This window comes from Cyprinus carpio, chromosome A21 (genome assembly GCF_018340385.1).
Source record: "Cyprinus carpio isolate SPL01 chromosome A21, ASM1834038v1, whole genome shotgun sequence".
NCBI lineage: Eukaryota > Metazoa > Chordata > Actinopteri > Cypriniformes > Cyprinidae > Cyprinus > Cyprinus carpio.
In genome coordinates, this window is record NC_056592.1 from 18,041,695 (window position 1) to 18,054,604 (window position 12,910).

The following is a 12,910-nucleotide window of genomic DNA, read 5'->3' on the forward strand; positions in this document are numbered from 1 at the left end:
GGACAAAAAACAGTGAGGCATTTTTCATATCCTCTATTATGTTCCACAGAAGAATGAAGGCCTTGCAGGTTTAGAACGACATGAGGGTGAGTAAATGGTGACAGAATTTTTGGTTTTGAGTGAACTATATCTTTAAATTAACAAATGGTCTGGCTCAGTTCCCTGTTTTTAATATTGTGGGGCAAATATTAATACATTATGATCAAATCTATATTTTTGGTAATTAAAAGTAAACATTTTTACGACAATTAATTTGGTACTACTTTATCAAGCACATCTAATTGGTCTCACAACACAAACATTGGATTCGTGCCTCCAGTGCTTTAAAACCATTATGGAACTCCAGGGTTTACCATATTTGTGAAAAGTGCCTCCATTAATTTCAGAAACAGTTAAACAGACCCATTAAATCATGTTGGGGGACTGTTGAGGAAAGCTCAAATGGAATGAATGTGTAAATGTGAAACTGTAAGATATGGCTCAAAATGTGTGCAACAGGTGTATGAAATAATAATGAAATAATAAACCTGCAAAATGATGACAAACAAAATCTGGGGTTTAACAGTACTTTATTTTAGTTTTTACTATCTGACACACAAAGTGCTTAGAGAACATCAAATCACAATATCACATTTTGCCAGCAGAGCAGTGAGTGCTCCCCTCCCCAGTTTGGTCTGCTTTGCTGTTTACAACCAATAGAAGTTATTATTCATGTAGCGCTGCATCACAAATACAGGGAGGAGAGGGAGAGGCATGATACACTCAAGCAAACAACACAACAGAGCACAATTTCAAAATAATGATCCTTTTCAAACTAATATTGTTAGTACTTTATATTAAATTTCACGAACCATAATCACACAGCCCAAACAACGCATATTATATGTGAACACAACACAAAATAATATTTCTCACTGAGTCTGGTGGAGTTATTCATAACTAGCAATTACGTTACTCCATTTCATTCCCAATTATGATAAACTGCCCCTGCTGGGATACACTGATCTGAACTCAGTATTCACATCTTCATACACATCATGGTGAGGACCGATGAGGTCATACTGCACTGAAAGGAATGTGACAAGTTAACTCTAGTGGCTGGTGCCTGAATTGGAATGGTTAAATTGAAATAATAAAAACTGAATGCCTGACATATACATCCATTTAAAACCAGCTAACTGGCCACAAACAATACCGTTTTCTTGTCTGTAGCATGAAATCACGCCTAGAATGTTTCAAAAATAAAAATAATATCTTGCGCACCTTTCTATTTTTCCTCTCCAATTCTAAAGTTTCATATATTTTAAATAGATACTTTATAAGACATTGTAATGACAACCCTAAAGTACAGAAGACAGCGCAGGCCTGTGATTGGTTGGTGACAGGAAGGGTAGCATCTGTGCACTATACTACTGGCTGGCAGAAGCTGGAACGATGGGATGCAGGATGTTCAGTAGGCATGATTGGCCACGTAGAGGGACTGTCCTGCTGATCCACCGGTTCCAGAGGAGCTGTACTTGCCTTGAGCAGCCAATCCATTAGCCTGAGGAAAGTTCACAAAGGTCACTTTATGTTGTATGAATCAGCAGTTTACACTGACAAAGAACAACTGTAGCCCGACAATTCAAAACAGATTCACCTGCTAGCTTTATTGTTAATAATTGTATTTTATTTTTTAAATATTATATCATTTTTATTATATTATTTATTATTAAATATTATTCAAATGTTATATTATTTCATATAAAATTATATATCATATTTAAATTAGAGTTGGGGTGCTCAGACTCATACTCTCATTCGAGTCCAGTCTTGAGTCCATGGACTTGTCACGGACTCGGATGCATTTTGGGACTCAAAAAATATTTCAGATTCCAGGGACAGTTGATGGAAATGTCTCTGAGTCGATGCAGTATTTGCATGTGTTTTAAGTCTTAACCAGTACTTACATGAGTTAAGTATTAGTTCCTGCTGTTGTCAGCTTCTAGCTTCAAAGAAAAAGAATGTTTCTGTTTTTTTTGTTGTTTTTGTTTTTATTTTTTATGGGTCAAAAATGGGTGTGGGTTATTTTTTTTTTCTTAGACATTTATTATTTTTATTTTGTTATTTTTTTTCTATTAATTATTTATAAATTAAAAACAGTTGTGAGTTGTCTGTGAGTTATGGAAAGTACATGCAGGGCTTTTATACATTGTACCATTATAAAGACTAGGTTTATCCCTCGCAGCTTCATTTTCATCTACGGAAAAAATTCAAAATGCATTCATCATATAAAACCCACACAGCCACAGAGATAAGAGGTGCATTTTCTGCTCTTCAGGTCACATTCACCAAGCTACCCTGGTTAACACATCCCCCATTTAAACTGACGTTGCCTTTTTCCACTTGTAAAGGTTAAACAAGTTAAAGATACTGATAAATTGTAGTATGTAGTTGGACTCGGCCCATTTTGGACTCAGACTTGACTTAGGTGAACTCGAACCAAACACTAATTTACAAAATTCTATATACCTTCCATGTTAAATTATACATGACATTTTCAGTTCTTTAACATACTGTGCATTTATATAGTTTAGTGATGCATCAAATCAAAACAGCAAAACTGAAATTGAAGTTTTCATTTTATGCAACTAAATTTCTGTAATTGCGTAAATGAACTCTGTATGCTGTTCTCACATGATAAATGAAACCAGTATTTCAGCAGAACAAATTTACATCTTGCTACTTTAGCATTCATTTCGGCATGAAGTGCGTCGACACTGCTGACATGTTTAGCTGCTGTAGTGTGCATAAAATAGATGCAATAATGGAGAACCACTAATTAAAAAAAATAGCTTCAATCAATAGTTTTGGCTTTCTAAAACTATTTTGGTTAAAACAATTTTTACTTTTTTTTTTTTTTTGCTGTTATGGCTGAATATTTTTGGTTGCCGAAATTTCAGTACATCACTAATATTATATGCTAAATAATTTTTTGAATTAATTCAAATAATTGTATATATATATATATATATATATATATATATATATATATATATATCAGTATTTACTAAAAATACTGGTTCCTATTTAACCTGTGAATTTATATGACGTTTAGCGAATCATGATTTTATAGATATTCGCATTATTATCTGTATAAAATTTTGTGCAAGAGACAAATTTTGCAACTGATTCAAGGTGGTCACACAGATTAACCATGTTGGCCAACAGAAAGCTGCTTGGTTTGGATGTGACTATGCTTTATACATTGCTATACTACTGACAATAGACAATGGATCTTTTGCTAATGTGACTGCACATTAATGGGACAAGGATTTGATCAACTGACCTCAGCACGCTTGATGAACTCCTCTGTGGCAGCCTTCTCGTTTTCCTTAACTCCGCGCCAGGCGTTGAGGGCAGAGGCCTGCAGGGCACGTCCATAGGAGAAGGTGAGGGCCCAGGGTTTTGTCAGAGGGCAGGTGTTGATGGCGTTCAGGTTGATGGACGCATCCTCCTCACTCTGACCTCCGGAGAGGAAAGTCACACCTGCCAGAGCAATTTCAAAATGGATTATGCACATTTTCTGAAAAAGTACTATTTCTCACCATGTACTGTTCACTGCTCACTTTTTTAATTAAACATGCAATTTCCTCTAGTTACCTACATCATGGGAATCTTTGTATGCTTAAAAAAAAAAAAAAAAAAACAGCAACCACATTCTTAAAACTTCAAACTGTAAATCAACTCATGACTCGTGACTCACCTGTTACTGCGGGGGGAACGGTACGGCGCAAGGCTGTCACTGTAGCCATGGCGATTTCCTCACTGCTGTATTTGGTCGGGCAGGAGTGTCCAGCTGTCACCATGTTGGGTTTCAGAAGAGTTCCCTCCAGATAGACGTGATGATCAGACAGGGCCTTGTAGCAGGCAGCAAGGACCTGGAGATACATGGGAAGTAAAGTAAAGTTAAGTAAATTTAACCTATAATATTTATCAACCCATTAAATCAAGTCTGGTTTGAATGCTATAAATTGATGTCACTTTTTATGTACCTTCTCTGAAACATACTGGCAGCGCTTCAAGTCGTGGTCCCCATCAGGTAGAATCTCTGGCTCAACAATGGGCACAATCCCATTCTGAAAAACCAAACAGACAATATTGTGTCAAAAAAAGTCACACTGCATCCATCTTATCTCTGATATCTATGCATTAGCTTCAATTCCAACCAACAATTCTCTAAAATATCTAAATACACATCAAGACCTTTGTGATTTCAGTGTTCAGTTTTATTGGTATTATTTATATACCATTATAGTATTCATGCATAATTTCAATGTACTATTACTTTTATTTTTCAATTTTAAATTTTAGTTTAAGTTTTAGTCATATGTGCTTTTGCCATTTTTTTATATTTCTATTTAGCTTCATTATTTTTATTTCAGTTTTAGTTTGTCAGTTTAGTACTTCAGCTTATTTGAATTCAGCTAGTTTTCATTGCAACGTTGCAATTTAGTTTTTTATAGGTTTTTCATGTAATATTTCGATTTAATTTCTGCTTCAATTAACAATTCAGATAACAACTTTTAATAGTTTTAGTTTTAGTTAACAATAACAACACTGCTTGCCTTTAAGACAAACGCAAAGACCGCCCAAGACTTAATGAGCTTACCTGCTGGCAGATGCTGGCGTAGCGAGCCAGGACGTTAGCATTCTCCATGATGGCTAACTCTGAAGGAGTGGTCTCGCTGATCTTCAGTACAGACCGCCACTTGGCAAAGTCTGCACCATCTTTCTTATACTGAGCACAGCGTTCTGACAGGCCATCAAGCCCTTAAAACAAACAGGTCACCCCGTTAACAAAACATCATTGCCATCAATTTTAGCAAATACTGTATCAGTGAATAAGCTTACCCTGTGTTGTGGTCTCTCCATTTGTTCCTGCCAGAGGGACGACACCTTTGTCAACCTGTAAAAGAGACAAAGACAACCTGCTTTAGATCACACTGTCATGGCAGCATTGCTAATAGTCCAGGTGTGGTTGGTTCTGCTCTTATCAACCTCAAGGCTGCATTTATTTGATCAAAGATACACTAAAAACAGTAATACTGTGAAATATTATTACAATAATAAAAACTTTATTAAAATGTAGTTTATTCTTGTAATGTAAAGCTGAATTTTTAGCATCATTACTCCAGTCTTAAGTGTCACATGATCCTTCAGAAATTTAATATGCTGATTTAATGCTCAATAAACATTTATTATTATTATCAGCGTTAAAAACAATTGTGCTGCTTAATAATTTTGTGGAAACCATGATCTCTTCAGGATTTATCTGAAATAGAAATCTTTAGAAACATTTTAAATGACTACTGTAACTTTTGATCAGTGTAATGCATCCTAGTTGAATGAAATTGTTAATTTAAATGAAATCTTGTACCTTGATTCCCACAACAATGCCCCTGTCCTTGATCATTTTGGCAAAGGGTGTGCCATCATCAGCTTTCTGGTAAAGGGTCTCGTGGAAGAAGATGACACCACCAATGCACTTGTCAATGCGCTCGTCAGCAGAGAAAAGGATCTGGCGGTACAGACGGCGGTTTTCCTCAGTGTTCTCAACACCGATGGGGTTCAGTCGCTTTGCCATGCTACCTGTATAGATGCAGACATACATCTCATTGTGTTAGAGGGACTGACAGAAAGCTGTTTGCTGCATATTTCATTTGGAACAACATGAGGGGGAGTAAATGATCACATTGGATGTGTTATTTCCACTTAAGATGAAACCCTCACTGACCTGTGGACTCATCTGCAGCGAGGATGCCCTTTCCAGGAGCTACGATACGCTGAGCGATGTCCTGAAGCTCCTTCTTCTGCTCAGATGTGAGTGCGGGGTACTGGTGCGTCATGTCTGCGGCTCAAAGCTACCTGCAACAGAGAAATGGCAGAGACACATTTATCATTTCATCCATTTTAGCAACAACTTCACACACAAATCTCTACACACATATATATGCAAATCTCTATAGTATATATATATATATATATATATATATATAACCCCCCCCACCCCACACACACACACACGTAAGGGATATTCCACAGATAGCTGTGCATCAAACAAATTTAAAAGAACCACCCAATGATAAGAAAAAAGAGAGAAAAAATTCGGGATGCACAATAAATATCGTCACGATATTAATGCGTATCTCGTCAGTAAAGCCGGTTCTGTAATCAGCGGTAAATCTCTACACGTGCGTGATTTCACGTGGGAGCAGCATTTACTACACAGAGCTGTTGTTCACTGACAAGCTGCGCAAAACCACGATCATATTTTGCACATGTTTTGCGCAGCTTGTCAGTGAACAATGGTTTGGTGTAGTAAATGCTGCTTTACTGACGAGATGCACATTAATATCGAGCCAATATTTATCGTACATCCCTAATAAAATTACATACATATCAAAAAATAAAAAATTTATTTACTGATATGTATGTAATTGCTGGCTATGTAGTTACACACAGGGAACAAAACTATGGCTCTTGATTTGTGAATCAGACCATGGCACGATTGGGAAATTGGCTACTTTCTGCTGCTTAGAAACACGACTTCATCCAAAGAAAGTCACATAGGGAACAACAATTTGTCTTCTTGGAAATGTCTGACTGCAGGCTATGGATAAGCAAAACTGTGCCTCATTATTCAAGGTATCTAAAAGGGTCTTGTTAATATTCCGGCCCACTCTTCCTCACAAGCTCTTCAGTGAAGCTGAATTGCATAATAACATGGAGTAAAGCCTGCAGAGTGTTTTCTATTGCTGTTATGCAATCCCGCTCCTCTAATCTCTGCTGTCAGTCCCCATTAGACATGCCCACTGTCTGTTACTACATTTAAAGTGCTGGATTGACACAGCATTTCATTAAAAAAGTTTATTTATTTTCCTTGTGAAAAAGTAGCACATTTTAGCTTAGTTTTAAAAAGTGTATGGAAATAATATACTTTAAAAGAATACAATTAGGTGCAAAATGAATGTAATGTTTTCCTTTACATCATGCTAATTACAATTAAATGAAAATGCATTATAGTTTCAATTTATATTAAATGCAATTGGCTTAACTTAAGAGTACTTTTTTGCCTTTTTTCTTTATACATAATTTCATAAAAACCTCTTTTGTCTTTAAAAATATGGTTAAAGTACAATTGTACTGTGTTGAATTGTACTGACAAGCATTTATGGTAACCTAAAATTTTCTTCAATGCAATTTCCATTTCCAATTTCCATCAAACTTGTATATCATGTATTTAAATATATTTAGAATAATATCGAATAACAACCAACATTTGAAATTATAATTAAGTGCATGTTCTTTAGTATGTTTGTCAACACACTAAAATAAGTGTACTACTTCTTTCTTTTTTTCACTCAATATCATTCAGTCACATTTCACCATCATTTTCACATTGACTGTGGAGTTTATGGCTTGTCTAAATCTCTTTCTATGTCTGTATATTGATTACACTTCCTGGTTGAGTGCCCCCATCTCTGTGTTGAATGGAACGAGCCAAAACCGGCACAGACAGGCTGGTGTGTGTAGATATAAATCACAGTTAGATGCGCTGTGACACCAAACACACCAGTTCATGCACAGAACACATGGAACAAAAGAGAAAACCAACCTATCAAGATACACAGAACGATTTAATATAATATTGTCCTCAACTGATACGTTATTGAAATGAATTAAACCGAGATACTCCTCTGTGGGTTTTAATGAGAGACTAAACAAATCAGTTGATTTCAAGCCAGTTGTTGTTTCTCTAGCATCTCAGCTATTGTTTTATTTCTATGCTAGCATATGGTTTATCACAGTATTACTGAAGTGACACGAGAGCACCCCCCACCCAAAGGCTGGACTCTGTGAATGAATCCACCTCATTGGGTTTGTTGAATAATGGAAGTTTCCACAGAAAAACACAGCCTACGGCTGCCGTTCACCTCATTCATCGCACAGTTTCACATATTTTGAGTTCTGGAGGGATGTGTCACAACGTGCTCTTACCATTCCACTTAAAACAAAAAAAGGCATCTGACATACTTCAATGACTGGCTTTATTTTGAGTTAAAGTTCATGTTAAAGGGATTTAGATTTTTTTCAACCAAAAATTAAAGTTATGTCTTCATTTACTCAGCTTCAAGTTGTTCCAAAAGTTTCTTTCTTCTGTTGAGCACAAAAGAAGATATTTTGAAAAATGTTGGTAACCAAACAGTTGACAGTAGTCACTGACTTCCATAGTATGGGGGGGAAAAAATACTCAATCGTTACAGTTAACGTAGATAATTTGAAGAATTTTGGCAACCAAACAGCTGATGGTCGATGTTTGGTTGCTGGAGGCTGTGTGCTCCAGAGGTCATATCTGTAGGTCGTACACATTGAGGCGGTCTCATTTAAAGGGGTCATATGATGCTGCTAAAAAGAACATTATTTTGTGTATTTGGTGTAATTAAATGTGTTTATGCAGTTTAAGGTAAAAAAAAAACATTATTTTCCACATACTGTACATTATTGTTTCTCCTCTATGCCCTGCCTTTTGAAACGCGTAGATTTTCACAAGGCTCATCTCTCTGAAAAGCGAGGTGTGCTGTGATTGGCCAGCTATCCAGTGCGTTGTGATTGGCCGAATGCCTCAAGCGTGAGACCGAAATGTTACGCCTCGTAACATATTGTGATGCCTTGTCCGGCCGGAGCGACGAGACAAAAACATAAAACCCATTATAAACGTGATATAAACATGATTTGTAGTCGTGTTTTCTTTTGGAAGGCCAAAACAAAGTAAATTCGCTTTCTCAACGGAACAACGTCACACACTGCGTTGTTCCGTTGGCTTGAGTGCTTGATTTGTGGTCGTGTTTGCGGCAGGCGGATTCTACGAAGGAGCATACCTTGGTCTTGCTGCAACCACATGTGACGACCCGGGGCTGGACGCCGCTTCGTCCATGGCGAAAGCTGATTTGGCGATCCACAGTGCAAAGTTGATGTATTTCCTCAGCGACCAGCACGGATCAGCTCCAGGCATGTCGAAGCAGATATCGTCCTCTTTTGAAAGGCCAAACAAAGTAGTTTCGCTTTGACACACCTGTTTGCCCTTTGTACGACATGGCGGCGACGTTATGCAAATCTTCCCACATACTGACGTAGATATGTGGGGGTGTGCTAGAATGAGCCATTTCAGGGGGGTGACAAGTGTTTACTTTTATAAAGAATATCTCTTTAGATTTGAGATTTCAATCTTTGCTACTTTACAGATCTTCTTTATTCACCAAGAGCTTGTAACACTCCAAAGAGAAAGGAAAATATTAAACCGCATCATATGACCCCTTTAAGAAGAGTAACAATTAGAATGCAAAGTAAAATAGAAATTAAAGTATTTTACAGTATTTTTACAGTATTTTAGTCAGTTTTATCGAGGTTATTTTTCTTAAATGAGACCGCCTCAATGGCGAATGTGGCTGACAAATGCAAACTACGGAGAATGCAGCCTCCAAATGAGACCCACCAATTGACTTCCATAGTATGGGGAAAATACTGTGGAAATCAATGGCTACCGTCAAACATTTGGTTACCAACATTCTTCAAAATATCTTTTTTATTTTGCTTAATAGAAAAAAGAAACTCATATAGGTTTGGAACACCTAGAGGTTGAGTAAATGATGACAAAATGTTCATTTTTGGGTGAACTATCTTTTTAATGCAAAAGGCCAGACTGTATTGGCTTCATTGACATCATATTGGATTCAGTGACACTACAAAGGGCAAACAGAGGTCATTTTGATTAATGACCACAGTCAGTGTTTCATGATGAAGAGGTGTCCACTGGTCCTAATTCAAAGTGACCTCCCCTGCCCTTTGCTTGCAGCACAATTGCTGTTACAAACATACCATCACATACAGTATGGGTTATTGCTTGTGTGCATTAAAACTCAAATGTTTCAAAGTCGCAAATTATACTTCTATTAACCTAGGTCAACATATGAATTATGTTAACAATTATTTCAATTTAATTAAATAATTATTTTATAATTAAATAATATTTATTAATATATTTAATAATTAAACATTTATTTTTATCCATTTTGATTAAATATGTTTGTATGAATCCTACAAACGCTAATGGAAATAGGTTGGAGATAGACCTAGATATTATTTAGACTGCTTGCCAATGTTACATAGTTTATTATATAATATTTCATAGCCAACTGCAAGCTCGGTTTACATTAAAGAGAACCTCATCGGCTTGCCATTTATAAAGCACCATCAGTGTTTCTAACGGACATGAATACATTTTAATGAATCATGATGACACTGTTTAGACACTGCACTTTTAAGTCACTTAGTTACAGTCTTAATTCTTAACTGTTTCTAAACAAATCACACAGTGGATCAAATTAATGCCTATAAGGCATCAGTATTCTAGATGCTTGGATATACAAACTCAAAATAGCTAACCAGTCTATTATCAGTTATTGGCGTGAAGAACAACCCCTTCCGATCACTACTGACCCCTTTTACCATTGCATATACAAAGCTGAAAGGATTTGGTGGTTTAGTTCTAATTGCAAATGAAAAAAAAAATCGTTGAAAATAATAATGAAAAATGCTTGTCCCTAGGTTGATAATGCCATCCTATTGAAAACCTGTTCTTTTATTCAAATAAATCTTTATAGGGAGTGTGGGTGGCCTTTCAGAAGATGCTTCTCAAAGAAAATGCACAAGGCATAAGTGATAGTTGACAGAATCAGTCTGCACCTGTTGCTCTGCACTGCATCATGCGCAACAGTGAGTCAGTGAGCGCCCATTTTTCCAGTGGCTCTGATCCCGTAAGTATCTTTCCCATTCATTTTCTCCATAGGGATTTCAATGAAACAAACCATCCTGCTCCGGAACAAATCATGACACTGCAAATTTGAACTAAACCAAAAATGTATATGTATGATTGGTGTAAGACTGTGCACATAAATTGTGGGTAATCAAATAAAACGCAGCACTATAAAAAATATTGAGTATTTTTAAGTAAATCTGCTGAGTTTCTGCTGAGCTTTTCTGATTGGTGGATCTCACTTTAGGATTATGGGTAGTGTAGTCAACACAGAACTTGACAATTTCCTTTAAAATATGAAATTGCACTGATTTGTTGGCCAAAATTGGTTTCTCTGAAAAATATTAATTAAAAGTTGTGCTTTTTTGGTTTCAACAGGACTTTAAACATATCACATGCATAATCTTACCTTCAAACATATATTATCCATGGAGAGATGCAATGGCCATGCAAAAGATACAAAAATAATACATAATAGAAGAAATAGAAGAGTCAAAGTCCGCCGTTGAGAGAACTGTACATCCTTTAGTTTAGGCTCCATCATCAGCTTAATTCATTTACCCTTGAGCAGCACTATACATGTGCCTGCGCCCTGCGGTTTCCTCAGCGAGGAGAGATGCCATCTTTAGCACGTACACAACACGCGAGAGGAGGAGAACACAGCTCGCGTGATTCATCACAAACCTAACGCGCCGTGACGCAACGCGATGCGAGCGTTCTAGTGTCCTCGCTAGCAGTGTAGGTGGGATGCTAAAGCGTCCAAGGGCGACATTGAGAGCGAAGGACATCTTTAACAAAACCTGAATTAGACGTACATTATTTAAATATCTATTTTGAGGGCGTGTGGTGCTATAAGGATGTGTATTACTTCTCTAAAGGAAACGCGATTTCATCACGCTAGCTCATCTCAGCTAGGCTAAGCTACAGTGATGTAGGAAGTGTCTACGTGCAGATCGGCCACACTTCCCTTGCGCAGACAGCGGCCGCATCCGTGATGCTAAAAAGACCTACACGTGCATAAGTTGCTTTAATTAGCATATTCTGTGAAATAAACGCTGTTAAAATAGGTTCGGTTCGTCGGCTTTCTGTTAACTCTACTCTAAATATGTCATACGGAATACGGAAGAGAGAGCGATGGTGATGATGATGGTGTGTTCACGCGTGCTCAGGGTGACATTGAATGTCATGAACGTCGACGTGATGATGTTTATCTCTTAATATAGTTGATTTTGGAGTGTTTAAACCCTCAAAAACGAACATTTCACATAGAAATTAATAAGACTGCTTTTATATGTTATATATTTGCTATAAACATTGCTAAAACGTGTTTATCATTGTACCATGATGGAGAAGGCCTTCGAAATGAGACAACCACCTGTCGGATCATACATACTCACTTCTGACATTTAATGCAAAGCAAATAACTGACGTTGCACTATTAAAATAGAAGATATTTAAAATAAAATTTCAGAAGGAATTAACTACATTATATTCAACATCTATTTGCGGTAACGACGAGTAAATGTCATTCAAGAAAGCCGCAGTGTCACTATAATTTTCAAATACATATTTTTAAATAAAGATTTCAATCATTTACCTGTTTAGGAGAGAGTGATGCAAAAGATGCCCTACTGTCGACAGCCTCCCGTTTCAATGCCGCAACGCAACGTGACCGCTCAGAAAAAGCTACCCACCTAGGGGCGTGGCTTTGGTCACGACCTTATTGTAATAACAATGAATATTCATGACTTTTTAAAGTGACCTCGAGCGTCATCCTCAGCGTCGAAATCACATCCGACGGTCTCGTGCTTGAGGAGTGTTGTGCGAGCATATAGGCTTTTATGAAATTAAATTAAAATGTCATAGAATAACTATCTATACATTTAAGGAAAAAAAAATAAAGAAAGAAAAAGACCATTTGCCAATTTATTTTTCTTACAAAACATTTCTATTAGTTATATATGCAATGTTCAATACATACACAAACCAACATATTATTGGTTCTATTTAAACACAAGAAGGCTTTATTTACTTAGCATATTTGAGAGATTTAGA

The 12,910-nt window shown here is 36.7% G+C and overlaps 1 protein-coding gene across 1 annotated transcript; it reads right to left on the bottom strand.

Annotated features, from left to right (window-relative positions):
• Positions 1 to 552: 552 nt before the first annotated feature.
• On the bottom strand, positions 553 to 12,606 carry LOC122133997 (fructose-bisphosphate aldolase C-like). Its single transcript, XM_042711158.1, has 9 exons — positions 12,453 to 12,606; positions 5,777 to 5,907; positions 5,420 to 5,631; positions 4,894 to 4,948; positions 4,652 to 4,812; positions 4,035 to 4,118; positions 3,746 to 3,920; positions 3,329 to 3,528; positions 553 to 1,543 (listed from the first exon to the last, which is right to left on the bottom strand). Exons 2-9 carry the CDS (start codon positions 5,886 to 5,888, stop codon positions 1,451 to 1,453), a joined length of 1,092 nt encoding a protein of 363 aa, XP_042567092.1. The 5' UTR covers positions 5,889 to 5,907; positions 12,453 to 12,606; the 3' UTR covers positions 553 to 1,450.
• Between the last annotated feature and the right edge of the window lie 304 nt (positions 12,607 to 12,910).

Coding starts and splice junctions, on each gene's coding strand:
- LOC122133997 (XM_042711158.1), bottom strand. CDS start 5,888: ATGACGCACCAGTACCCCGCACTCACATCTGAGCAGAAGAAGGAGCTT. Junction 5,632..5,776: donor CGCTGCAGATGAGTCCACAG/GTCAGTGAGGGT, acceptor GCATCTATACAG/GTAGCATGGCAAAGCGACTG. Junction 3,529..3,745: donor CGTTCCCCCCGCAGTAACAG/GTGAGTCACGAG, acceptor TTGCTCTGGCAG/GTGTGACTTTCCTCTCCGGA.